This window comes from Primulina eburnea, chromosome 17 (assembly GCF_022965805.1).
Source record: "Primulina eburnea isolate SZY01 chromosome 17, ASM2296580v1, whole genome shotgun sequence".
NCBI lineage: Eukaryota > Viridiplantae > Streptophyta > Magnoliopsida > Lamiales > Gesneriaceae > Primulina > Primulina eburnea.
The window spans coordinates 1767796-1793415 of NC_133117.1; the positions used below are offsets into that span (position 1 = coordinate 1767796).

Consider the following 25620-nt stretch of genomic DNA (forward strand, 5'->3'; position numbering starts at 1 on the left):
ATAAGAAACAAATGGTTAGTAAATAATTAGATTAGTTGATAAATATTTATTATTAGTTTCACTAATATTATTTTTTATTTTTATAGGAAAAATCCGAGAAGAATACAAATAATCGATTTTGTAGACAACTTGAAGGCGCTCATGGATCGAAGATTTTGGTTCAACATTATCACGCTGATGTAAGTTTTATTATAAAATGATATTTATTTTTACATTTTATATAATAATAAATGTTTTATTTTTTTAAGGCCCATCATGTGACGGGAGAGTTTCCGAGCGTGATCGACACCTTTGAGCAATTGTTTCACGAAGGAAGAAAATGGAAGAACGATTGGACTGCACAAAAATATGTAAGTATCTTTTACTATTTTTTTTTGGGAGTCATGAATACTGATTATTTTGTTTGTGACATACCAATGTTTCCTTCTCGATGTATATCTGTCTTAGTTTTTTTATGTTCATTGGTGTATATATTTTCTGGGTTTTGTTATTGTGATTTTGAGTGTCATTCCTTCGAATAATTTATTTATTTTATGCTTTTGGATTTTTTTGGCATGGTCAAGCTTCTTTGCTTGGATCACAAAGAATAATGGATTGAAACTGGTTGTAAATAATTTCTGATTTTGGTGAATATTGGATTTTGGACTTCAAAAGGCTTTATTGTTTAGTTTTAGAGCATATTTTCTTTTTGGCAAAAAACTTGTATATGACGTTCTCACGGGTCGTATTTTATGAGACGTATATCTTATTTGGGTCATCCATGAAAAATTATTATTTTTTAAGCTAAGAATATTACTTTTTATTGTAAATATCGGTAGGATTTACCCGTCTCACAGATAAAGATTCGTGAGACCATCTCACAAGAGACCTACTCTTTCTTTTTTCTATTATATTTTTAATAACCATGATTTTTTTAAATACTAATAATTTATTTTATTTTAAGACTGAAATGGTAGAAGTTTGATCGACTTAGCCAAAGATTGAAGTGTTTGTCTATACTATTGATAATGTGCATCAGCCTAAAGATGTTAATATCATGATGCAAGTCTTAGGCTCATCATCTCGCTACGTCAAGGGTTTAGGTCCATTATCTAAACTATTTATAGTGGGTGATCCTAGGGCCACAAACATCAGGTCAAAGCATAATGATGATAGTGAAAAAATTATGGCTCTACAAAAAATGATCGTTGATTAAAAACAGACTATAGGTGAACAACAACAACAAAATTGACGCATTTTTGCAACACTTGCAACATTTCATTTCTGGTTTCTCTTTCCAGCCTCTACTGAAGGGCTCTTGAATTGATCTCCTCCATCACTTCCCTCGCCTCCAGCAACGACTATATAGTTTTTTTTATATATATATTTTGCAACATTATCTAATTATAGTTTGAGTACCTTTATTTTTGGATATCATTTGATTAGTTTGTTTATTTTTTTAAAAAATATTTGATTATTGAATAATAAATTGCACATCTAGTAAATTTTGTTATATATAATTATTTTTTTTGACATTCATATTTAATGGGAAAAATATTTTTATGACACATTTTGGCAATACTTTTATAGTGTCGACAAATGAGGATGGATAAAAAATAGAAAAATTGGTAACGCTAAGGGATTCACCAAATGTCTAATATCTTTGGTGACGAGGTTTTTGCGTCGCAAAATAATTACAATAATATAGAAAAATCAAATCGAAAAATACATTTACCGACGCATGGAAGGCGTCGCCACATGATAATACTTTTTGGCGACATGTAGGATCAGTGTCGCGAAATGCGTTCACTGTTAGTCGCGTTTTACTTTCCACGTCGCCAAAGGCCGATTGAAAAATGCCTACAAATAATTTACGACGCAACTCGACGACGAGTTTTGGCGTCGCCCAATATTCGGCGGCGTGTTTCACTTACATTTTGCTACGTTGGTCAACGTCGCCAGATGTAAAATTTCTTGTAGAAGTCATGTTATAGTTGATATGCATATAATATACCCACAAAACAAATTTTTGAGTTCAAAATCAACAACAATATTTATCAGAAAGCTAATATGCCTTCACAAAAAAATAAATCATTATCATAGCTTTTTTTTCAATTAAATAACATGTGGTTGTGTTTAATATAAGAATTTGCATTGACTGTACCATAATTTCTTCTATTTTTAAATCATATTAATAATTTTTTATTCTCAAAGAAGAAGATGGAGAGTATATGCATGCAAGAATTGGGAGTTGGGATGAGAGAACGCAAACATACAGTGCCCTGCAACTTTTATTTTGGGCACCCTCTTTATTTTAAAATCATTAACTTAATTTTATATAACCATTATTTATATTTAAACAAATGAAAAAAATAAAAAATAAAATGCTTCAGCTCGAAAACTAAGTCGTGATGTTTTATCAGTGCTATCAATGAAAGGATATATTTTTATTAATTTTAGTAATTCAAAAAATAAATTTATCAGTGCTAAGTGAATTAATAAATAAGAAGAAATAAAAAATAAATTACTATTGACTAAATAAGAATAATATAACTATCATGATTTTTACTCTATTACAATTCGTTTTTTTTAATATTATTGAATATAATGTGTATGAATAAAGAGTCAAATTATTCATAAACAAATAATTCACAAGCTTTAAATTTTCTTGTAAAGCAGATAAATGAGAACCAAAACAAAATAAACAATTAATTCATTCATTCATTCGTTCAGTCAACTATTTAAATTTAAATTCAGTTTAAATCAGACTAACGATTTGTCCCAAAAAATGAACAAAATCATTTAATGAAATGTACGTATCCTAAAGTCATAACCGCGTAAATTAATAAGTTGTCGTCGCTATTCATTGATGTTTGCTGATTAAATTTTGATATGTATTGATCAAACTCTAGAACTTACGTCATAACCTAAAATCAAGCTATCTTAGAGATGTCAATATAGAGTGAGTCTCATATGAGATCGTATCACGGATCTTAATCTGTGAGACGGGTCGACCCTACCCATATTCACAATAAAAAATAATACTTTTAGCATAAAAAATAATACTTTTTCATGAATGACCCAAACAAGAGATACGTCTCACAAATACGACCCGTGAAACCGTCTCACACAAGTTTTTGCCGTCAATATAAATATTGACAGGACGAGCCGACCCACAACCTATTGTGGGTTAAGATGTTGTCAATTCAATCAACCTATTTGATACCACTTTCAGAAGCCACTGTGTGGTGGGGCTGGACAGGCTCGTTTGTCATTTGAGCAGGGTAAAAAATTATCAATCCAAATCCAACCTTCTATTTGGCGATATGATTATAATATAGCATTCAGAAACTGATATATGAAGGTAAAAATTCATGATGGAATAACTCGATCGACAGAATTTGATAAATTATGTATCAAATTATAAGTTTTGTCAGTTCAAATTCAGATTAAAACAAAACTTCAGGTTCTAATTGTTGATATAAATAAAATAAATTATATAATTTAATATCAGTGTTTTAAAAAGCGCGCTTAAGCTTGAAATTCGACAGAAATGCTCGCTTCGGATAAAAGCGGTCAAACTGTAGTTTGATCGAATTAAACATAATTAAGGTGTTTAATTAATCGTGCTTATTTTTTAATTTTTTTATTTTGAAGGTATATCTTTTTATTTTAAAAAAATAAATTAGGTTTATAATTTAGATGTTTATTTTTTATTTTAAGTATGATTAAGCGTGTCTGACAATGATTTGATAAATATTTAGCAATTTTTAATGTAGTCTAGTTGCAAAAAAAAATAATGATTGTAATTTTGTGATTTTTATAAATATGAGAATTAATGTATCAGACTTAAATTTATCATATTTATCTATTTATTAGTTTGAGATAATTACAAGTATATTAAAGATAAAAAAACGTTTTTTCACTCTTAAATTTATGCTAATCTCGCTTAATCTTGAAAATCTTGGAGCTCGGCTTTAAAATGCTTCCCGTTTTTCAGAACATTGACTAATATACATGTTTTTTAGCCACTAGTTTGGTAGGAGTTGAGCGGCTGTTAATATAAAAAAATAAATTATATAGTTAGTTCGGGTAAGTTGGGCGGCGGAAAATAAAATAAATTTTATAGTTAGTTTGGGTAAGTTCGGCGGCGGAAAACAAATCTTGGGTCAGTTGTTTCGTTTTGAAACGAACCAATAAATTCTTGAAACAATAGTGGCGAATCTGCTAATCCTCACTAATCGCCATCCACGAGAATCGTCCATGATGGAGAGTGGAATCCACGGGTCTCACGCGATGGAGCCGTGGCTCCAGCTTGAAAACAAAGTAGTGATGGTGACCGGAGCGTCATCTGGGCTTGGCTGGGACTTCTGCTTAGACTTAGCCAAAGCTGGCTGCAAAATCTTGGCTGCTGCTCGTCGAATTGATCGGCTGCAGTCACTCTGCGACGAGATTAACAAGATGGCCAGTTCGAATGAATATGGACCAGCTGCAGTGGCTATTGAACTTGACGTCGGCGCTAATGGGTCCGTTATCGAGGCTTCGGTCCAAAAGGCTTGGGATGCGTTTGGAAGAATCGACGCTTTGATCAACAATGCTGGTGTTAGAGGTAAAGTACAGTTGTGTCGTTTGAGGAAATTTGAATGGTTTAAATTTATTTTTTAGGTGTTTTATTGGGTGGTTTTCGTGGCTTCCGAGTTTGGTTCATCTAGTCCAATCTTGTTTCCTTGCTGTTTCTTGTTTCTTTTTTATATGTGATATTAATGGAGTTTTGAGCAGATATTTTCATAAACAGTGTTGCATTTCCCACTTTGGTTTCCCAAGAAATTAATAGGAAACTTGAGCGCTCACGAATCTAGAAGGTTACACGTAGAAAACTTGCTTTCACGTGGGAAACATGACGGCTGTAAAGTTGCGATTTTCGGTTTGAGTTCTCTTCCTGAGTTACATGCTTTTGACATTACTGCTCTCTTTGTGAGTCTACGCAGTGGAAGAGGTTACCTGGGAAAGGACTGCCGTCGGAAGAGTATCGATAGATGGCCTTTATGGACATTAATGCTGGGTTAACTTGCACTCACCTGATATTGATAGATGAATAAAAGCCACTTATAATAGGACACCATGACAGTCAGCATCACAAAGGGCATGCATTGCTGTGATCACATTTTGGCTCCGCAACCTGAGGAGTAGCTAATAAGTGTTAGGTAGTTTTTTCAGATGCTGGTGAACTGTTTTTGCCAGCATCCATGGTTGTCACTATATCAACAATTGATCTAGCCATGTGGCAAGACCTTAAACCATCGATGCTAGTGAAAGTGTAAATAGTTTGGAAAGCATATGTTGGATTATGTTTGATTAAATTGTGATTTGAGCATGTAATCTTTTAGAGTGCTTGCTTCACTTCAATAAATCACTTGTCTCACTTTGCCACTTGTTCTAGGCTATGTGATACTTGTGAGCCTCATTGCATTTGGCTTTTCCAGACTGGTCAAGACCTACAAAAAGTCAACGACACGAATTTTATTATATGCGTGTCGTATTCGCGTCCAATACTTCAGAGAAAGAAAACATAGGAGTATCCGTGCTACATAGGTATTAAGTGAAAATTGAAGTAGTTTATGGTGAATATCCAAATGTATTTAGCTTACTGCTGCTGTTCTTGATTTCATCATCACCATTATCAGTGATTAGCGAACAATCGCACATGAATCAAAGAATTTTGATATGCTTCAAGTTACTATATTTTGTGGCGAAACAATATTTAATTTGAAGGGATAAAGTTTTCCCTTAAATATTAATCCGATATTAATAACTATAACCCTTTGCAATTTTTTTTGTAATATTTCTGTCATTATTTGTTAAGCTAAATACTCACACTTTGATGCGGCATGAGCAGCGTGGAACAAAGAATTATCCCTGGCTGCTGTAAATGACAGTTTCGTCTTCTCTTGATAGCCATTAGTATTTACTCATCCACTGGAATCTTGCTCATGTATATTAAATTTTAGTTTTTAATAGAATCTTGTGTTTCGGTGATGGATTGTTGAATGTCTTGCTCTGACTTTTTCTTACAGGCAGTGTGCACAGTCCATTAAATTTGTCAGAAGATGAATGGGACAATACCATCAAAACAAATCTAACAGGAACTTGGCTGGTTTCAAAGTATGTTTGTATATTGATGCGTAATGCTAATAAGGGTGGATCAGTCATCAATATCAGTTCGATTGCTGGTCTTAATCGTGGCATTGATACCTGGATGCCTTGCTTATGCGTCTTCAAAAACTGCCGTTAACGCTTTGACAAATGTTAGTTTTTTTCCTATGACGTGTCCTAACTGCAAAATAGAAGTCTTAAAATTGCTGGTGATTAATCTATGTTTTTTGTGCATTTAACTCAAGTGTATTGTGGTTGCATACCGAGGAAATTGTGTAGGCTAAATGCAATTTTGAAGAATTTTTGGTTTGAGGGTGTGATAGGCATATCTCACATTATTTTATAAGTGAGAATGGATGAGAATTAGTTGCTAGCAAATCCATTAAGAGATGCTTGCTTGTGCAGTTTCGTGGGATTAAAGTATATGTAAAGGATTCAGGATAAACACCTAGAGCAAACTGTTATATGGACAAAGTTCTATATGTGTGAGAACAACTTATTGAATAATTTTGATCATGAAATCATTGCTTGAACCCATAAGACGCACCTCTGCTAGAATTCCGATGCTGGTGGATCAGTAAGTTAAGATGTGATTGAGAATGCAAGAGTGATCCTAATATCGATGACCTACATTATTTTGTGGGAGTAGTTCAAAACGATCTATAAGCCTGCCCAATGTATTTCTGTTACTTCTCTTGATTAATGATCTTCATAAAGCAAATGTGGTGCAACGAAGATGCTAACCAATCACATACTCTGATTTACAATATCACAGTCATTGGTATGTTCGTTCGAAATTTCATTAGATGCTACCTTCTGATGTTCAGTTCATTGAACTATCTTGGGTTTTCTGGTTCAAGATTTTTACTGAAGTCGCTATCTTCTGTTTCAACTACTCGATATACCAAATATTTGTGTTTCCATTTGAACAATGAAAATTTTATGCACAGGTGATGGCGATGGAGTTTGGGGAGTACAAAATTAGAGTAAACTCCATAGCTCCGGGACTTTTCAGATCTGAGATAACCGAAAGTTTGATGCAGAAAGAATGGCTCAGAACTTTTGCGAAAAAAGTCATCCCATTAAAAACTCATGGCACGACGGATCCAGCATTGACATCTCTCGTGCGATACTTGATCCATGATTCGTCTGAGTACGTGACGGGCAATGCTTTTATTGTGGAAGCAGGAGCTACCTTGCCTGGTGTGCCTATCTTTTCTTCTCTTTAGATGCTAATGCTGTGATTTGTTTGTCATTCAGAGATAGAGCAGGATCAAAATTAAATAAATGAATTGGTGGATGCAAGCATAGGAGAAGTCCTCATGAATTTGTGCTTCTTTTAATGAAAATGATAAATCTATATGTTTTCCTTTTTCCAATTCTCATTTAAAAACTTGGATGGAGATATTTTATAAAACTCTCTTGGGAACACATTAGTCTACTAAAATTTCATGATAAAGATTATAATTGAAACAGAAGGGCCGGGGATGGTCAAACCACGGCCCCTTGAACAATTGAAAGCAAAACCCGGCCTAGCGGTGTGAAAAATACTAAAATATTTGGTAAATGAAAGTTATTTTTTGGAAGTCGAAAATATCGGTATAGTATGTCAATGATACCGAAATTGTCAGCGTGATATTTGTATAAAAATTTCGGTATATCGAAATAGCGAAACAATATTTATAAATTTAAAAATATAATATTTTTAAAAAATGAAATTAAAAATAAAATAAGAAAAGTAAGGATAAATACTCAAATGGATCAATTTTTAAAACTAATGGTATTCTCAAAAATAAAAAATAAAAATTCAAAGATAAAAACTCAAAGCACTCGTTTTCATTTTAGGTATTTTGGATATGAAACATGTAATAAAGATATTATCTGGCATTTCACTATACCTCGAATACTCAATATAATTGGTATGCTACTTGTGTCACGTTGAAATTTTAATACGATGTCGTTACAAGTTTTGTAATACAAAAAATTTTGGTATAATATATGGTACGAGCGAAAAAAAATTACATGATATATGTAACCACCCATATCTCGGCCTCTCTTATTACAAAATTTTTAATTTTTATTTAACTAAATACCATTAATCGTATTTTTAACTAAAATATTTAAATGAGCGAATGGATTTTCGGCTAATATTCTATCCCCATAATTTTTTTTTTAAAAAAAATCCTCTCATTTTTCCATTGCCCCAAATATATATTTCATTTTATATATTTATAATTATCTGTTGTGATTTTACTAACATACTTTATCAACTATTTTAAAAAAAATTTACTATCAATTTTTGAATTAATTAAATATGAATAAAAAAAAATTAGAATCGATTTATTTTTCCCATTATTTTCATTATTTAATAATAATAATAAGATTAGCTTCCCGAAAGATCTGCTGCGCATAGCAAGTTTCGAACTCCATCTAGGTTTTTAAGGGAAACAATCTGTTGTCCAGGTTGTTCAATTTTTCTACTGCAAGTCCCTCTCTCTGCAGATTTTGTCCATATTTGTTCAATTGTGCGAGACGATTACTATTTTTTTTGTTATTATCGGAAAACATGAGTTTCCCAACTTTAGTAACATGAATTAATTCTACGATCCATTGCCTTTTTTTGGCAGTTTACCGATGTTATTACGTAAGTCTGGTGACAAAATATCTCGGTGGAGGAGGAAAAAATTTTCCTTTATTTCCTCGGGTGATGAAATGGGACAACAATTTTTCAATAATGGGGGAAACGGCTGCGTTGTTTGGGGAAGTATGAAGTAAGTTTGAGCTGCCATGAATAAGGTTTTTTTTATCTGGTTTGAACTTGTAACTCCAATTCTGGGGTCGCATGCATTACTTATAAGTTTGCCTGCCGACTATGATGAAGTGAAGTTTTGAATTGCATCAAATGCAATAATAGAAATTTGAAATTTTAAGAGGATGAATGAGCTAGATTGTCTTTTGATAGGCGCTTGTTTTAAGTTGAGCCTTACGAGCTTACATTTTGTGCGCAAATCTTGGCATTGTCATGATCGGTAATTTTCATTCATACAAAAGAAATACATTCTAAAATTTGATGAAAACTGTTTATAGTTACGGAGCACAATGGTGGATGTAGTGCATCTCTGTTATAATCAGCTGCAAATTGACACAGGGTTTCATACCATTTCTTAGCTGCTTTGATGTTGCAGATGTATTCCTTTGTGATATTTGTTCTGATTAGCCAATTAATGTCGTCTTTTGTGGAATTTTTTTCCGTCATACCGACAACAAATTATCAATTGTTACAACTCACAACTTGGTCCTGCTTTTATTTTACTGTTATCTTTTGATAATTATTTAATCCCGTCCTTTTTGCCACTTACATGTTGTGAGTCCACTGTCTAGTCCCCCTTCTCTAATAAAAACATTAGAAGTATTTTATCTGTAGCGAGGATAAATTGAAGGGACCATATTTGTTTGAATCTGAAACTAAGAGATCGTCCTTCAACTCTTTCTTCAATCGATCAACTGAAGTAGTCAGATGTAGCGCCCCACACATGCGAAGTGTTCATTTCAGCTCCAGTTGTCATTCCTCGGATGTAAAACACAAGGTACCATACTACCATTCCTTTCATGAAAGCTTGTTTAAGCAGGAATTAGTGGAGAATATTATCTTACAATTAAAAATGAATGAGGTTTCACGTTCCTTTGATAAGTGAAGGCTTTGAACCTGGAAATTTAATTCTAGTACTTCTAGTTACTTTCTCAGCTTTTTAGTCAGTGAAGCACAAAATGGACAAGCACACCTTTTTTCTCATTTGCTTCTCTTTTTGGAAAGATGCTTTACATTCTTCCTCATTTAACGAAGCCTTAAATTGTGAGAACCCCGCTAATTTTGTTTTACTAACTGAGGTTGGAGGGTGTTTGTTAAGTTTTTAGTTTCTCTCCAATTTGCTAACACCCTTTGTTCTGAAATACTTGCAGCTGTTGAGTTCTATTCCTGAATTTGTGAAGATAGTGGAGGTTGGTCCTAGAGACGGACTTCAAAATGAGAAGGAAGTCGTACCAACTGCAATAAAGGTTGAATTGATAAAGATGTTAGTTTCTTCAGGATTGCCTGTTGTTGAGGCCACTAGTTTTGTCTCACCAAAGTGGGTACCTCAGGTGTGTTATTCCTATCCACCTCAGAGGATAACTAGCATGTCAACACGTTTATTTTGACTATAACTTGTTGGGAGGGGGGGGTTTGTTTTCATGTGGATTGAGCTCCTCTCCCTTGGTTGTTAAATGTTAGTGCCACTGCACCACGTTCGGTGTTGGTAGCTTGCATTCTCCTTGGAGATGTCCCTTTAATGTGGTTTTCTTAAAGTCGCTTTTGCCATAACCTATTTTGAGATTTTACTTCACTCACACTTTGTTGTCAACCAATTTTTGTTTCTCCTAATTTCATGTTTCACTTTTCTCTAGCGCTCAGTATTTGATATGGTTGGGAAGAAAACAAGGGGACCATCATCAGTATCAGTTTCAGATGAACACTGATAGTGTGATAACAATTAACTTGATGTGGCTGCTTGTTTGTTTGTCTTCATGAACTTAATGCATGTCATTAAATAATTACAGCAGTAGCATACTATGTCCTGCTGAAACATATAGTTTCTGGAATGTGAACTTTTTGAGAGACTTCAATCAATCTCTGATTTGTTTTACAGTTTTACTACTGTTTGATTGCAAAGAAAAAACATTCTGTTGTGGTTTGCAACCTAAAGTTCATGAATAAATTGCTCAATCCTTTTCTTTTAGTTGCAACCCTACGGGGGTTGTGCTGCTGATAAACAAATGAGCATAGTGTTTGTATTTCCTGTCGAGAAATTATATTAACAAGGCATGGCTTGATTGACTTCGTTTGATGCGGAATACCTATGTATATGTGAGGCTATATTAGTTATTTAATCTCAAATCATGGTTCTTGAAGCATTTTGTTTTTAAAATTTAACTAGTCAATGTGGTAAAATTAAATTTCAGCTAGCAGATGCCAAGGATGTATTGTCGGCCATACAGGGCATTGGGCATTGTAGATTTCCTGTTTTGACACCAAATCTCAAAGTACGTTGCCTTTTCTGTTAAGACATTAGCATGCAACGTGCACTCTTGTGTGCCTTCTATTTGTAATCTTCCATCTATTTTCTCAGGGTTTTGAGGCTGCTATAACAGCTGGAGCTAAAGAAGTGGCTGTCTTTGCTTCAGCTTCCGAGTCGTTTTCCAAGTCAAATATAAACTGCAGCATTGAAGATAGTCTTGCTCGATATCGCGATGTTACCCTTGCTGCTAAGAACCACTCACTTCCCGTTCGCGGGTATGCTCCAGAATTTCTTATTCTCTCTGCTGTCCCATAACTTCTGGAATTACGTTTACTGTTTGTCAGAATTCTTGCTATAAAGTTTATCAATTTATTTTTTGTAATGGGGTGGTGTGACATGGGTAATGTGCTTGTGTTGATGTTTTCAGATGTTTGTACTTGGAAAAGGACTGTTTGTAGGGCATGTGCCTAATTTAAGAAGTTATTGATGTAATAGAGTGGAATGTTCATACATTGTCTCCTCTGTTGAAGATACTGTGTGTCATTTGAAAGCTATTAGTTGATTCTGGATATTTGAAACTCAGTAATACGCGAACTAAAAATTTTGATTGATGAACTGTGTGTGGGCATTTGCAGCTGCTTACAGATGTCTGTTTAACAATCGTATGAAAATTCGTCGCTGTAAGTTTTGATATTTGGGCATTTTGGGTATCATATATGGACGAATTTGAACTTCTGCAGCCATTTTCAGCTCATTAATACGTTTTGTTGTAACTTGCTATTAATCTTTAAAATTATTGGAACAAGCAGGTTTCATTCGCTATATTTAATGAATTGATCTTTTTTGTCAGATATATATCATGTGTTGTGGGTTGTCCAGTGGAAGGAGCAGTACCTCCATCCAAGGTAGCATATGTTGCACGAGAACTTGTTAATATGGGTTGTGCTGAAATTTCCCTTGGTGATACAATTGGTGTGGGTACTCCTGGTAATACTAAATTTGCTTTTCTGATACTTCTGTTACTACAGTATATACCTTTTCTTTTAAACAATCAACTTCTTCCCGGGCCATATATGACCAATAAAATAACACAACATTTAAAAATACTATCTTGTAATATACTTTTCTGGATTGTCTCGACCCTCCTAGTTTCATTATCGAAATTAAAACTCAGTCACCCACATTTCATGCACCTTTATCCACGATGAAACCAGGTTAATGTACTCACTGAAAGTGAAGTAGCAGTTCAATTAGCTTTCATCCTGTATTTTGTGTCAATACTCAAATCCCAAGATACGAGTATAGAATCCGGTTAAAAAATAGTTACATTTGGTATGCCCACAAAAGTATATCTTTTCTTAATGGTTATGGTATATATGCTTTTTAACACCTCTTCTTATCCTATCTTCAGGTACTGTAATTCCAATGCTTGAAGCTGTTCTTGAGGTTGTTCCTGTGGAGAAGCTTGCTGTGCACTTTCATGACACCTATGGGCAAGCTCTGTCAAACATTCTCCTGTCCCTCCAAGTAAGTTTTTCTGTTTCCCATTGTTCATACACTTTCCTACCCATATGATGCAGACACAAATCTGGATACTTTAGGAATCAACTATGCTACCCTCGAGCAAGTTGGCCATGACGGATCACGTGTTTGTGTGTTCTTACGTGTTCGGGTAGAGGCTCAATTTGTAACCAACAAATAGTTTTACAAATTCATTTTACATCTGATTCAATTTTCTTCGTAACTGGACATCTGTAAAATTAAAATTACAAGAACATTCTGTGAAACTTGACTTAACATGCGAACCCAAAGAGCTTTTAGTGATATCAATGGTATCCTTTCCATTCGTTTTTTGTCATTCTTACTCCCCTTGAACTATACAATATCAACTAAACCTCATAGGTACCTTCATGATTAGTCAAATCTCGATCACACTCTGAGACAAATCAAAAGGTTGACAGTGTTTTTAAGCCTGCAATTTCTCTTTCTCTTTAAGAAGAATGCAATCCTGACAATGAGGTTTATAGTTTTGTATCACATCAGCCGTTTAACATTTTGGCATTCCCAACAGCTGGGTATTAGTATTGTGGATTCCTCTGTATCGGGCCTCGGTGGTTGTCCGTATGCCAAAGGTGCTACTGGGAACGTAGCTACTGAGGATGTTGTTTATATGTTGAATGGGCTCGGAGTGACGACGAACGTGGATCTCAGGAAAGTTATATTGGCCGGAGATTTCATCTGTAAACATTTGGGTAGGTGTCCTGGTTCCAAGGCTGCGGTTGCATTGAGTAGAATCTTTGCTAATACCTCTAGGCTGTGACTTATTTTTTAGAACACATAATGTTTTATGTAGCATATTTTACATGAGATTGAAATTTAAACACTAATTTGGATACATTTGTATGGATTTTTACAGCATTCATCGTAGACTTAGACACATCTTTACTGCTGCTGAATGCACCATTCTCCACAATAATTGATATAATCTTCAATGAGCTCTCCTATTATACATGCATTGCGTGTCACTAAATTGAAGAACATTAATATGTTTATAAATATCAAATTTTAGTATTATTATTAAATAATGCAAAAAAGATTATAATTAAAATATATTCTTTTATGCCATTTTTAAATGAAGTAATATTTTAGTTTAAGAATATAATTATTTTATCCTGAAAAAATGAATATAATTATGTTAAAATATCAAATTTTAGTGTATTGAGTTTAAGCTTGAGTGGAGCTTTCGGTTCGGTGAATCTCCTCGCTAGGATATATATATATAGAAATTGGAATGAATTTTTCCCAAAATGCTACATGTGGGGCACTGTCTTCACATAGTTTGGATGGACAAGATTCACACACATATATGATTTTAAAAAAATTAGTGGATCTCATGTATGTATGGCTAAATTTGGGCCATAGTAATATTCATACATGTAGGATGGAATCAACCGACGTAAATTGAATTGTCCGATGTAATTAAAAAAATTGGAAAACTAAAAGTTCAATTATAAAAAATAAGAATTGCCCTAGAAGGTCAATTTGGTCAATTAACCAAATCCCTAAGCACTCTTCTTAAAACCCTCCCAAAGCCCTAGCTCTATATGCTTTTTGTTTCTCGGGAAAAATGGCGAAGCGCTTGTTGCCGCTCCTGAACCGTGTTTTGGTAGAGAAGATCGTCCCTCAATCAAAAACCAGCTCCGGAATTCTCCTCCCCGAGAGAACCTCCAAGGTCTCACCCTTCCTTCGAAATGTGAAAGATCGCTGTTTTTTTTTCTGAAAATGTTGAATAAGATTAAAATGATGGTTCTATCCAGCAAATTAAATGTGGATCAAATTTCTCTAGTTACTACTTTGAGTTTTTGGATTGGAATATGCCACTGGAAGCACGACTTCGGTTTGGTTATTAGATTTATGACATGGGTATCAATTACTCTGTTGAACATTTGTTTCATTCTTGCATTGTCTTGCTTTATACTGGACCGGACTGTTGTGGATTTTCCTAGAAGATTGTGCTAGTGATTTAATTCGGAAGATTGGTTTGTCTTTCAATTTTGTATATGATTTCATCGTAAATGGAATGGGTCTTGTGTGATTGACTTTGCTGAGGTTATTAAAAATTTGGAGTCTTTTTTCCCCATTTGACACGCACACATAGTAGGTGGGCTCTAAGCCATTAAAAACCAACTAGATTAGCGTCTAGCGTATTTATTGACCACAATTATTTCGAGTCTGGTTTAATGTTGAGCAGGATGAATTTGGGTGAATAATTATTGTGGAAAAAAGTAAAACGTCAAAAGGCATCCAGATAGAGAATCTATGGCTTTCTCTTCGTAGTTTGGCTATTAAATGTCAGTAATCAATCGTGTTTTGAATCTCAAACATTATGGATTTTTTGTTGCTAGCCATCTTAGATTCCAGTTTATATTTGAGATGAATTACATGAACTTGAGGCAAATTTGTTTCCATTTTTCATCTTGAAGTATTGAAATTTTGTTGTGTGATAATTTTATCAGTTGAATTCTGGAAAAGTAGTAGCTGTTGGTCCTGGATACCGTAACAAGGAAGGAAAGCTCATTCCTGTTAATTTGAACGAAGGAGATACTGTTCTGCTTCCCGAGTATGGGGGCACAGAGGTTAAGCTTGGTGAAAAAGAGTAAGTCATGTGCTATGTATTGTTTCCTGTTTCGATAAATTATTCTCTCTTTTTTTTCTAGTAACTTTTGTGACCTGAAAATGAATAGTTAATGTTTGTTTCTATCAATTTATAAGACTAATTGAACATTTAGGTAACCATGAATTCTATCAACTCTCTTAACACTATTGTGCTGTTAAAAATTTGACACCAAGTTCAAAAGCAACACTGCAACGTTTGTGGATAAAAAAACATTGGACATTGCATATATTCTATGGTAGGATGTGATCTTACCAGCAGCCAATTAATCTACGATGTTTGTGGTCCTCCAATTTGCTAATTTTCCTGTGTGCTAATCAAATCAAAATATCAGCCTGTCACCCCTCTACATGGCATGTAAGTTTTTCAATTAATTATTATACGTGAACTAAAATTCTTCGGCTATAAAAATTTCAGAGGAATTTATTTGGTTCTGTATTTGGCTTCTGTAAAGCTTTTAAATTTGCTTGATTAAATTTGACACTAATGCCCGTCGTGCATTCTTGATAATGCTTCAGGTACCATCTGTATCGTGACGATGATATTCTTGGAACGTTGCATGACTAATCTTATCAGCATCCAGAGTTGTACCCTTTTTGAGCTATTGTGTGACTTTGTAACCTGACATTATTAGATTGAGAATATCGGCAGATTCTTATTGTTATGAAAAGTTCAATAATCAACTTACTGGAGCTTTAATTTGTTGATTTCTTCTTGAAGTCAATGTTGTATTCTTATCTTCTTTATGCATATAAATGACTTGCTCTATGTAGGCAGCTGCATTTTATAGGGAATCAATCAAAGCTTCTGGTTCCGAGCGCATCACACGTATCGAGCACAACCATCGAATCGATCACCATTGTGTTCCTAAACTACAAGTTTATTGAAAATGAACAAAAATGCATGTTTCGGATGTATGTACATATTTCCATTCAGAGTTTTTCCTCCTTTCATGCTCACGACTCACGATCTACGAGTTTATCATTATAAACAAGAAAATGAATCAAATCCCCAAAGTCGGGAATCATAACACGAGGCTTTCCGTTGAAGACCATTTTCAGGTTCTCGTCGCAAATCACATATCTCTTGTCTGCAGGATCTTGAAGCTTGTTCTTTTCGATGTAATCCCATACATCTGAGGATGATTTTTTGTGAAAAATCCCGCAATTGGCTCCAAGAACCTTTCCTCTCTTTGCAGTTGATCGGTTCACGCCTATATTTTATATATTAAATATACATCTTGGAACATGTAAATTAAGATAAAAGTAGAAGAGTAGAAAACGACTCACCATCTACGAGTTTATCATTATAAACAAGAAAATGAATCAAATCCCCAAAGTCGGGAATCATAATACGAGGCGCTCTGTCGAAGACCATTTTCAGGTTCTCGTCGCAAATCACATATCTCTTGTCTGCAGGATCTCGAAGCTTGTTCTTTTCGATGTAATCCCATACATCTGAGGATGATTTATTGTGAAAAATCCCGCAATTGGCTCCAAGAACCTTTTCTTTCTTTGCAGTTGATTGGTTCACGCCTATATTTTATATATATATTAAATATACATCTTGAGAAATATATATAAGCTTTGGAACATGTAAATTAAGATAAAAGTAGCAGAGTAGAAAGATGCATACCCTTTTGTTTTTTGCCTACTGATGCTTTTGCGGCTGAGCTGTCCACGCCTATAGATACATACATACATATATATACATACTATACATATATATATATATATATATATACATATTGAGAAATATAAGCTTTGGAACGTACATGTGAATTAAGATATATTCATATAGAAGCGTAGAGAGATACATACCCTTTTGTTTATTGTCTATTGATGATGACAAAAACTGCAGGCCTACACTGGTAATGGCGGATTTTACAGTCTTTAAATCTTTCTTTTTCGAATAAACGTGGATTTGACATGGAACATTCACTCCATGCAGCTCTGCTGGTGCTATTTCTGGCACGAAACCTGCGTGTGTGTTTGTGTGTGTGTGTATATAGACACGAAAGAAATTAAAATCTTTATATTGAACATGAATTTGTCTTTTCAAACCTATATATATATATATCATGCATCGTGATCAATATATATGCATAAATGTGTGCGCACACAGAGAGACTCAAGAACCAATTTATCTGTACATTCGGGATTAACGAATTGCGTTGTATTAATTACCGTGAATCCTGATCAACTCACGGTCTAGCAAGTTACGGAGGACGCAAGGATCTTTGTGTTCGAGATAGCCCACAAGTTCATTGGTACTGTCGACTCGAATGGCTTCTTCATCGCAAACATTTGAAGGATCGCGAGCCAATGAAATGGTGTCATTGCCTCCGATAGTGGGCTTGTAATGTGGAAGCACGAAAATCTCTCCCATCAGAGAACCTACAAGCTCATCGCTCGCACTCTTTGGAGGGGCCATTTTCTCTAGATTTCTTGGTTTTCTTGACTCTGATTTCGATCAGGGTTTCTTCCGGGGATTATGAGCAGAAAGTTTCTGAATTTCTTCAAAGTGAATGGTTTTATTTTAAAATGTAGAAAGCCGGGTAATTGATGGTCTGTGTGTGTATATATATATGTGTGTGTCTGTGTGTGTATTACTGATATTTAAAATAATAAAAAAAATCAATATTATATTAATAAATATTATATTAATAAATAAATATGTCAAAATTGATTTGGTAATTTGCATATTTTTCAATTTTGTCACATTTTGTTTTAGATTACTAATTTGTATTTTTTTTATTATAATATATATTGTCGGAATACTAACGTTGCGTCAGAAATTGTTGACGTGACGACATATATTAATTCATGTATTTGAGAGGTCAACATAATATTCCGGTGATAAGACTATAATTGGCAGAGATAAAAGAACAAGTAGTTGATTAATATCGTGAATAGAACGATAACAAAATAAAAAATAAATCCAAAATTATATTCCGTAAATGAGATCAAGCAGCACCATCTGTATTTATTCTGATAGATTGGTACTTGTAGAATTCGAGATTTTAAAAACGAATTTTCAGCTCACTATATTTTGCAAAATACTTGTATTGAGGTACATCAGATCAAGAAACCAATTCCTCTTTAATCCGTGATTTTTGCAAGAACGTGCTGAACCTTACATGAATGATCTTGCTGCATCGTCGCGAATTTATCATGTACAAGAAGTTGGATTTTAACTAGGCTTCGGTTCAGATGAATTAGAGGTCGCTTAGACGAAACTCCGAAAACATGCCAAATATGGTTGGTTTGCTCCGAACCATGCAAGTGCACTAGTGGTGGAGGTTCGTGATCATTTCTGGAAGAGTTTGGTGCAGATGAAACATCAGCACATGAGGCTGGCGAGTGCAACAGGTTGAGAAAAAATAGACCCGTCTGCACGAGTGTAATCTAGTTGATCCCTAATTTCTTCTGCATCAGCTGCTCAAGAACAGGAAATTTTCACAAATGCAGAGTAATTAGGCTGTTAGCTAATTCAATCCTATATAACCAGTGTCCTGCTGTAAGATTTTTTTCGTTTTAAGATTCATTTTCCAATCACCATGGCTCATTTTCCAATCATTATGGATTCGACATAGCCCGATTTGTCCACGATTAAGCCACAGGATCATGCCTCATGTTACATGCAGCGCATACTTCAAACTTAAAATATATTAAGATCAACTTTTCATGGTTTAGCTTGCTTTTGATGATGGGTTGGGCAACTTGATCATAACTGTAGCTTTGTGACTACAATTAAAAATAACCACCTTTTCGCGTGGTTTATCGAAAATTTTGAACTTAATTTCCCCCTCGCTCATTCAGTTTCTGCCGTTTCATGAAATTTTTCTTCTCAGTATTCATGTCAAATGTGAAAACTTTTCAGAAGACATCGTCTGATAAAGATCAAGATTTTGGGGCTCTAACAAGTATGAGTTTTCCTATACTAAAAGCAGAAAAGAAAAACATTTCTTGCATACACAAAATCCAACACTTTATTTTCCAAAATGTTTTTCATTGATCAAAGCAAACACGACTCGACTCATTGTGAGAATCAATCAGTCACAACAGAGTGAAACAGTAACAGAGGTGTAAAAACAAGTTGTTCTTGGTCAAACAAAGAGTTCCTCAACCTTTCTGAGCCAAACCCTTTGTTGTTTTGTGACAGATCCACTCAAAAATGACCCAAATGTTCTCTCTCTTTTCCATTTTTTCATCCCACATAATTTAAAAAAAAAAAAAAAAAAGACTTGTGTTTGGGCGTCTTGGTCATTCCTCATCCAGCCACAGCCACAAGCTCTTAATTCCCACGAAAATATATACATTTACAACTACAGACCAAAAGACAATTGCACGTATCAGTTGATGGAATTGTTTTGGAGAAACAAGGTTGCGCAAGGTGTGTGCCTGGACTTGTCCAGAATAGACCACATCACTTGAACATCCTCGTACGCGCAAGCCATCACTTCTCCCTCCAAATCCATTATAGCATTCTCTTGTCCCTCTGCCATTATATATACATACATACAGATTTGTAAATGATCAATGAGTTCTGAGTGCTCATAGAATTTCGAGATAAAAATGGACCAAGAGATGTTTTGTTCAAGAAAATCAAAAGGGCAGCCATTAAAACATATAAAATAATCCGGAAACTCACGAACTCCCACAGCCACACATTCTATTTGTACTTTTTCTAAACTTAACATAAATATCTCTGTATTCATCAGACAAAATTCAGTCCACTCAACTCCAATAATCAACATATTCAAGCCATAATTATCGTATAAGCTATATCTCTATCTTTTTTAAATAAAAAAAATAACCATTCTTTTTCAATCATCACTGCTACACATAACTTCACTGCACATTAATACTACATCAACGTTCTCAAAATTCCGAACAAAATCTCAAAGAGATATGCTATCAAAATCTTCTGTCAAAACTTTCGCCACTCTTTTAAACGAAAATGAAATTCAAACCCAACCCATAATCTTTCCTGAATCAATACACATTCTTCCTTAAAAAAAAACTTGATAAATTTGATATCAGATATGGAACAGCACATTTGTGAAGTTTAGGTACCTTGTGGGGTGGACTTGGTGGTGATTCTGTTTGGGTTTTGATGGTTGAAGAAAGTGCAAGCTTTTCTGAAGGGAGATGTAATCGTACGGACCCAAGAACCCATCTCATTTAACGTTACATCTATCTATCCATTTTTGTCCTTCTTTTCTTTTATATATGCACATGTAGATTGTAGATGGATCAGAACAATAATTGCACGTTTACCCATTTTGCATTTTGCCTCCTTACACTCTGACCAAATTGTAGATTTAATCCATTCGATTTGCTCCTTCTCTAAATCAATATTTCTTGATTCTTTATTTAGTCTTCTAAAAGCGAGATAAAATATTAATTTTTTTTCCAAATGAATTGTTATTGTTAAGAAAAGTGAGATCATAAACTTCATATTCATCCTTCCATATTTATGTAGTATTTGAGTAAGTCTCTTGTGAGACGGACTCACGAATCTTTATCTGTGAGACGAGTCAACCATATCGATATTCACAATAAAAGGTAATATTTTTTTATGGATGACCCAAATAAGAGATTCGATCCACGAAATTGATCTGTTATACCGTCTCCCAAGAGTTTTTGTGTTTCATATTAATTATGATGTATTTCAAGTTCATCCAATTTTGGTATCATTTGAAATACATTCTATTTTATAGTAATAATGTGTAAACAAATAAGATATATATTCAATATTTAATCTATTCTTTCATTGTAAACAATAAAAATATAATTGAGATTTATTGATTTCAAATCATTCTCGCCGAACACAACCTTAACTCGTACATTTTACAAAGTATAAAATTTATGAATTTGATTTTAATTATTTTATATAATTTACATTATTGTATATTATTGGCCGGAGAAAAATTAAAATTGTGAAATTTTTGAAACTTTGCTCTTGACTATATTATTTATCTTTGTGATTTGTCTTCTATATAGTTAGGAATAAACATTTATTTTATGTTTTAATTATTATTTAGAATTGCAATTGTGATGTGATATAACTAAAATGTAGTGAAAGGGGTAAAATAGAGTAATAAAAAAATACGAGAGGTTTAGTGTGAGTATTAATATAGTTCGAGGTTGTAAATGAAATAAACACAAAGATTTTGAAAAGGGGGAACAATTTATTAATTATTTAATTGATTTGAAAATAAAATAAGAGGAGGGAGAGGCTGCCTCGAAAGTAGGCAAGATCCGAGAGATAAGCTACTTGTAATGGGCACATGGTGCATACGGATCATTACATGTGATGTGAAGTCCACACTCTCTTCACTTCTCGTCTTTGACAAATATCGCAGAGTCATTGTTATGAGTTCGATTTTATTTATATTTTTTTTAGCGAAAGTATATTAACCCATTGGTAGCGATTATGTATATTGGCGTTCGTGTTCTGTTGATTCTCAATCGACAAGAACTCCAGATATTTGTTTTTTTTTTTATATATAATTTATGTTGTTTATGTTGATATGAAATATTTTGTTTTAGTATTTCATCTGTCCTTTTTTATTTATTTATTCAAAAAGTCATTTTTCTGATCCACGTCGATGTGGTGTCGAAGAGGCACACCCAGCGTGATATTCATGTAAAAAATACTAAAATTTGAAAAACTATAACATAAGTAGGGGTGAGCATTCAGTCGGTTCGGTTACCGATCGAATCGAATTATCCATAATCGAACCGAAATATTTATTCATAATCGAATCAACCGAATTAATTTTCATAATCGATGAAAATCGAACTGAATTAAAATTGGTTAATTCGGTAGACCGATTAGCTTTAAAAAAAATGATTTAAATTTAATTATATATGTAATTTTTCTTGAACACTACAGTCTCCACAAACGCATAAAAACATAAAACCACACACATAACAAATGTATAAGTTTTGTTTGAATACAATTAATAAATGTTTTTTTATATAAAATAACATAACATGGGTGAGCGGCGTCTCGACCGGTTACGAGAAATGGGTGGGGGCGGATGAAATCAAGAGTGGATAATAGAGAAGTGAGAACGAAAAAAAATCAAGGCGTTTAGAATTAGATTATAATTAGGATTGACTTTAAAATTATAAATTTAAAGATATATAAAATTGATAAATAATAAAAAGTTATTAAATAATATTATTTATTATATCGATTAACTCGGTTAACCGATTTCAAAATTTTGAAAATCGTAACCGAATCGAATTAATTGATATACATATATAACCGAATTTTTTTAATTTGAAAATCGAATTTCTGAAATAACCGAACTAAATTTTCGAATTGACTCGATTCGATCTAGTTAATTCGATTTAATCAAAATCTTATTCACTCCTAAACATAAGAGGTTAAGATTGAAAGTAAAACGCATAGAACCAAAATCCTAAATAAACAATTATAAAAACAAATTATAATTTTGGTGTGTACTTAATGTACTACGTATCGATGTGACTTGTCATTTCGTTGAACTTGAAAATTTTAAAAATATTTATGTACTACACCTAGGACCATAAATTATTATTAATTTTAAATAAAAGAATTTAAATTTAATTCTTTTATTTGTCTTGTTGCTTTGTTGGGCTTGAGTGTATGATGGATCAATAATTGGGCCTTAAGTTGTCCTTTGGGCCGTTGGTACTATTATATGAGTTCAGGACATTTTCAAGTAACAAAATAACGTCCACACACAAGTTTTGACACAGTTTCTATTTGTTAATTTAATTTAATTTATTTTTATCTATTCATGGTCAGACGAATCAACTCTGTCAATATTTACAATAATTAACAAAATGACATAAAAAGTAATATTTTTTTCTTAAGTAATCTAAATAGAATTCACATGTCATAAACTTGACTCGTGAGACCGTTTAAAAGAGTTTTTGCGTTTTAAGACCAATGTAATTTAAATAGTCACTTCCCTCTAAAACTCCAAATAATAGACCATCAACTATAACTAACTACTAGAGGTGTTTGTTTGTTGTTAGAATTGTGTCTCGAACTCAAAACCTCGTCCATATATGGTTAAATTATTGTTCGTTTACTTTTTTCCATCCCTAATTAATATATTTTTCACCAATTTCAAATTATATTTTTAATAATAGTTCCAAAAGCTAAAATTGGTTTGTATATTTTTCTAAAACTTCAAAGTTATCAAATCTTCATTTACTACTATATTAAGTCTTTACCTGGATGGCATGATGGAACATGTTCCCATTACTTCAAATATTTTATACCAAACTACATGTTAATATTTTATATATATATATATATATATATATATATATATATATATATATTTGAAAAAGTAAATGTGACATTCATTTATTATATACTATATATATAGAAAACTATAGCATTAATTAATTAAATATATAAAGCAAATATATGAAATATAAATAAAATTGCTGGTGGGGGCTGCTTTGAATTGGAAACCCTACTCCCATGTGATGTGTTGAACGCCAAAAAGGATAATCATGGAGGTCTTTTTACCTCGTGAAATTTATTCACTCTGCTCGATTTTGTTTGTTTGTTTGTTTTTAAGACGTTCGTATCACGATCGGGTTAAAAATGATAAATAAAACATTAACAAATAAACTTAATAACATTAAAATAAATTTTGGTTATTTGGTCATGTCTCATCAATTTATTTTTTGTATAAAAAGCTGGTTTTTTAATCATCTTTCTTCGGCATCAGCGCCACGTCAAGTCTACAGAAAAAAACGAATAATTTTTTTTAAAAAAGATAATTAATATATTGAATTGAGAAATATTTTACAATTTATAAGACCAAAAGTTCAAAAAATGTCATTTTACGATATATATATATATATATCATATAGGGATAACAATATATTTGGTCATGTGACTTGTAATTTTTTTTTTATTTTGAGTTCGATCGGTCAATTCGCAGTTTTAATCCACCAACTTTCACTATTTTTGGATTTAAAATTTTTTTACTGCTGACGTGATACGAAAATTGATTATATAACATCATGTGAACTTTCATGTCCGATTTCATGTTACCACTCCAGTGAAATAATTAAAATTGAAAAAATAACATAAGTTAATCGATAAAACCGTGAATGGTCGATCACGACCAAAAAAAATGTTTATTATTATTATTATTATTAAAAAAAATATAGGTTTAGTCTTAGAATGTTTAATCGAATTAGACGGCATTAAACATGCACTTTTTGCTTAACTAACTTTGACTACGACTCGTGTGTGTGTGTGTGTGGTGAGTATTCAAATTTCAACATCACGACATTTATAAATTGGTGTGACCATTGAATCTTAAGTTATTTCGCTATTTGTATATCTATTTTCAGATACATAATATATTTGTTTATATTTAAAATGATTCTAAATTAATAATCATAACACATAACATATACGTCGTCGTAACGTAACTTCTACTTCTTATATTAATAATAATGCTATTACAAGATCGATTATTCGTCTTAAGAGAACGACGTTTATTATAACTTCGCAAAGATTAAGTCGTTAAAATTTTCTTATATTATTATTATATGACCTGATTAAACAAGACCAAAAATGAAAACAGCATAAATACGAAAGGGATAAGCAATTAAATTTTCTTGATCCATCACATTTCACAAAGTAGGGTGTGGTCCAAGAAATAATCAAGGATCTTAGGGTCACATGCATCTCTATCCAACACTAAATAAATTAAATCAAAATCCCATTTGGAGAGCTCAACTGCTAATTACTAGTCATTATTAAAAGCAATAAGTTTTTTGCTTTTCTACCTACCAAATGCTCCCCCACCCACCCTACCCTACCCTACCCTACCCACCCTACCCATGTAATAAAATCTAAATTTACAAGTAATGTTTTTCAATTAGCCAAATTTAATCAAATCAAGCCATCATTAGCTATTATGCAAATCAGACCTACTAGTTTTCTAAGTAAGTTGTATCGAACGAGGACTAGATTCGAAAAGTTTCACCTATGTAACATAATCACGAAAACATGATCTTTCTCACGAACTTTCTACTCTTTCTTTCTTTCTTCTCATCTATTATAAAACTCCTCGACTCCAACACTGAACAATGACGCACATAAGTAATTAGCAAAAGAAGTTAAATTTGTTTACATTTTAATTTGGACGATAAAAATATTCAAAATAATAGTAATAAGCACACGTGGAGCAACATCATTGGATGGTGAATCCATTTTACATAA

At 33.1% G+C, this 25620-nt stretch overlaps 3 protein-coding genes and 1 pseudogene across 6 annotated transcripts; 3 read left to right on the top strand and 1 right to left on the bottom strand.

Moving 5' to 3' along the window:
• The first annotated feature begins 4112 nt into the window (after positions 1-4112).
• LOC140818541 (uncharacterized) lies at positions 4113-7506 on the top strand (annotated as a pseudogene).
• A 1002-nt stretch (positions 7507-8508) lies between these two features.
• Positions 8509-13642, top strand: LOC140818079 (hydroxymethylglutaryl-CoA lyase, mitochondrial-like). 4 transcript variants are annotated; one of them, XM_073177911.1, is made up of 9 exons: positions 8509-8595; positions 8760-8903; positions 9557-9719; positions 10093-10272; positions 11131-11211; positions 11298-11461; positions 12037-12173; positions 12598-12713; positions 13258-13642. In XM_073177911.1, the coding sequence occupies exons 2-9, from the start codon at positions 8767-8769 to the stop codon at positions 13504-13506; spliced, it is 1227 nt and encodes a 408-aa protein (XP_073034012.1). In that variant the 5' UTR covers positions 8509-8595; positions 8760-8766; the 3' UTR covers positions 13507-13642. The 4 variants fall into 4 exon arrangements, with proteins under 4 accessions (XP_073034012.1, XP_073034014.1, XP_073034011.1 ...); XM_073177913.1 differs by having other exon boundaries at positions 8549-8903; positions 9540-9719; XM_073177910.1 differs by having other exon boundaries at positions 8549-8903.
• Positions 13643-14230: 588 nt separating this feature from the next.
• LOC140818244 (10 kDa chaperonin, mitochondrial-like) lies at positions 14231-16095 on the top strand. Its single transcript, XM_073178148.1, has 3 exons — positions 14231-14418; positions 15203-15342; positions 15879-16095. The coding sequence occupies exons 1-3, from the start codon at positions 14314-14316 to the stop codon at positions 15925-15927; spliced, it is 294 nt and encodes a 97-aa protein (XP_073034249.1). The 5' UTR covers positions 14231-14313; the 3' UTR covers positions 15928-16095.
• A 3499-nt stretch (positions 16096-19594) lies between these two features.
• On the bottom strand, positions 19595-20620 carry LOC140818699 (uncharacterized). Its single transcript, XM_073178745.1, has 2 exons — positions 20439-20620; positions 19595-19860 (listed from the first exon to the last, which is right to left on the bottom strand). Exons 1-2 carry the CDS (start codon positions 20539-20541, stop codon positions 19715-19717), a joined length of 249 nt encoding a protein of 82 aa, XP_073034846.1. The 5' UTR covers positions 20542-20620; the 3' UTR covers positions 19595-19714.
• Positions 20621-25620: the final 5000 nt, after the last annotated feature.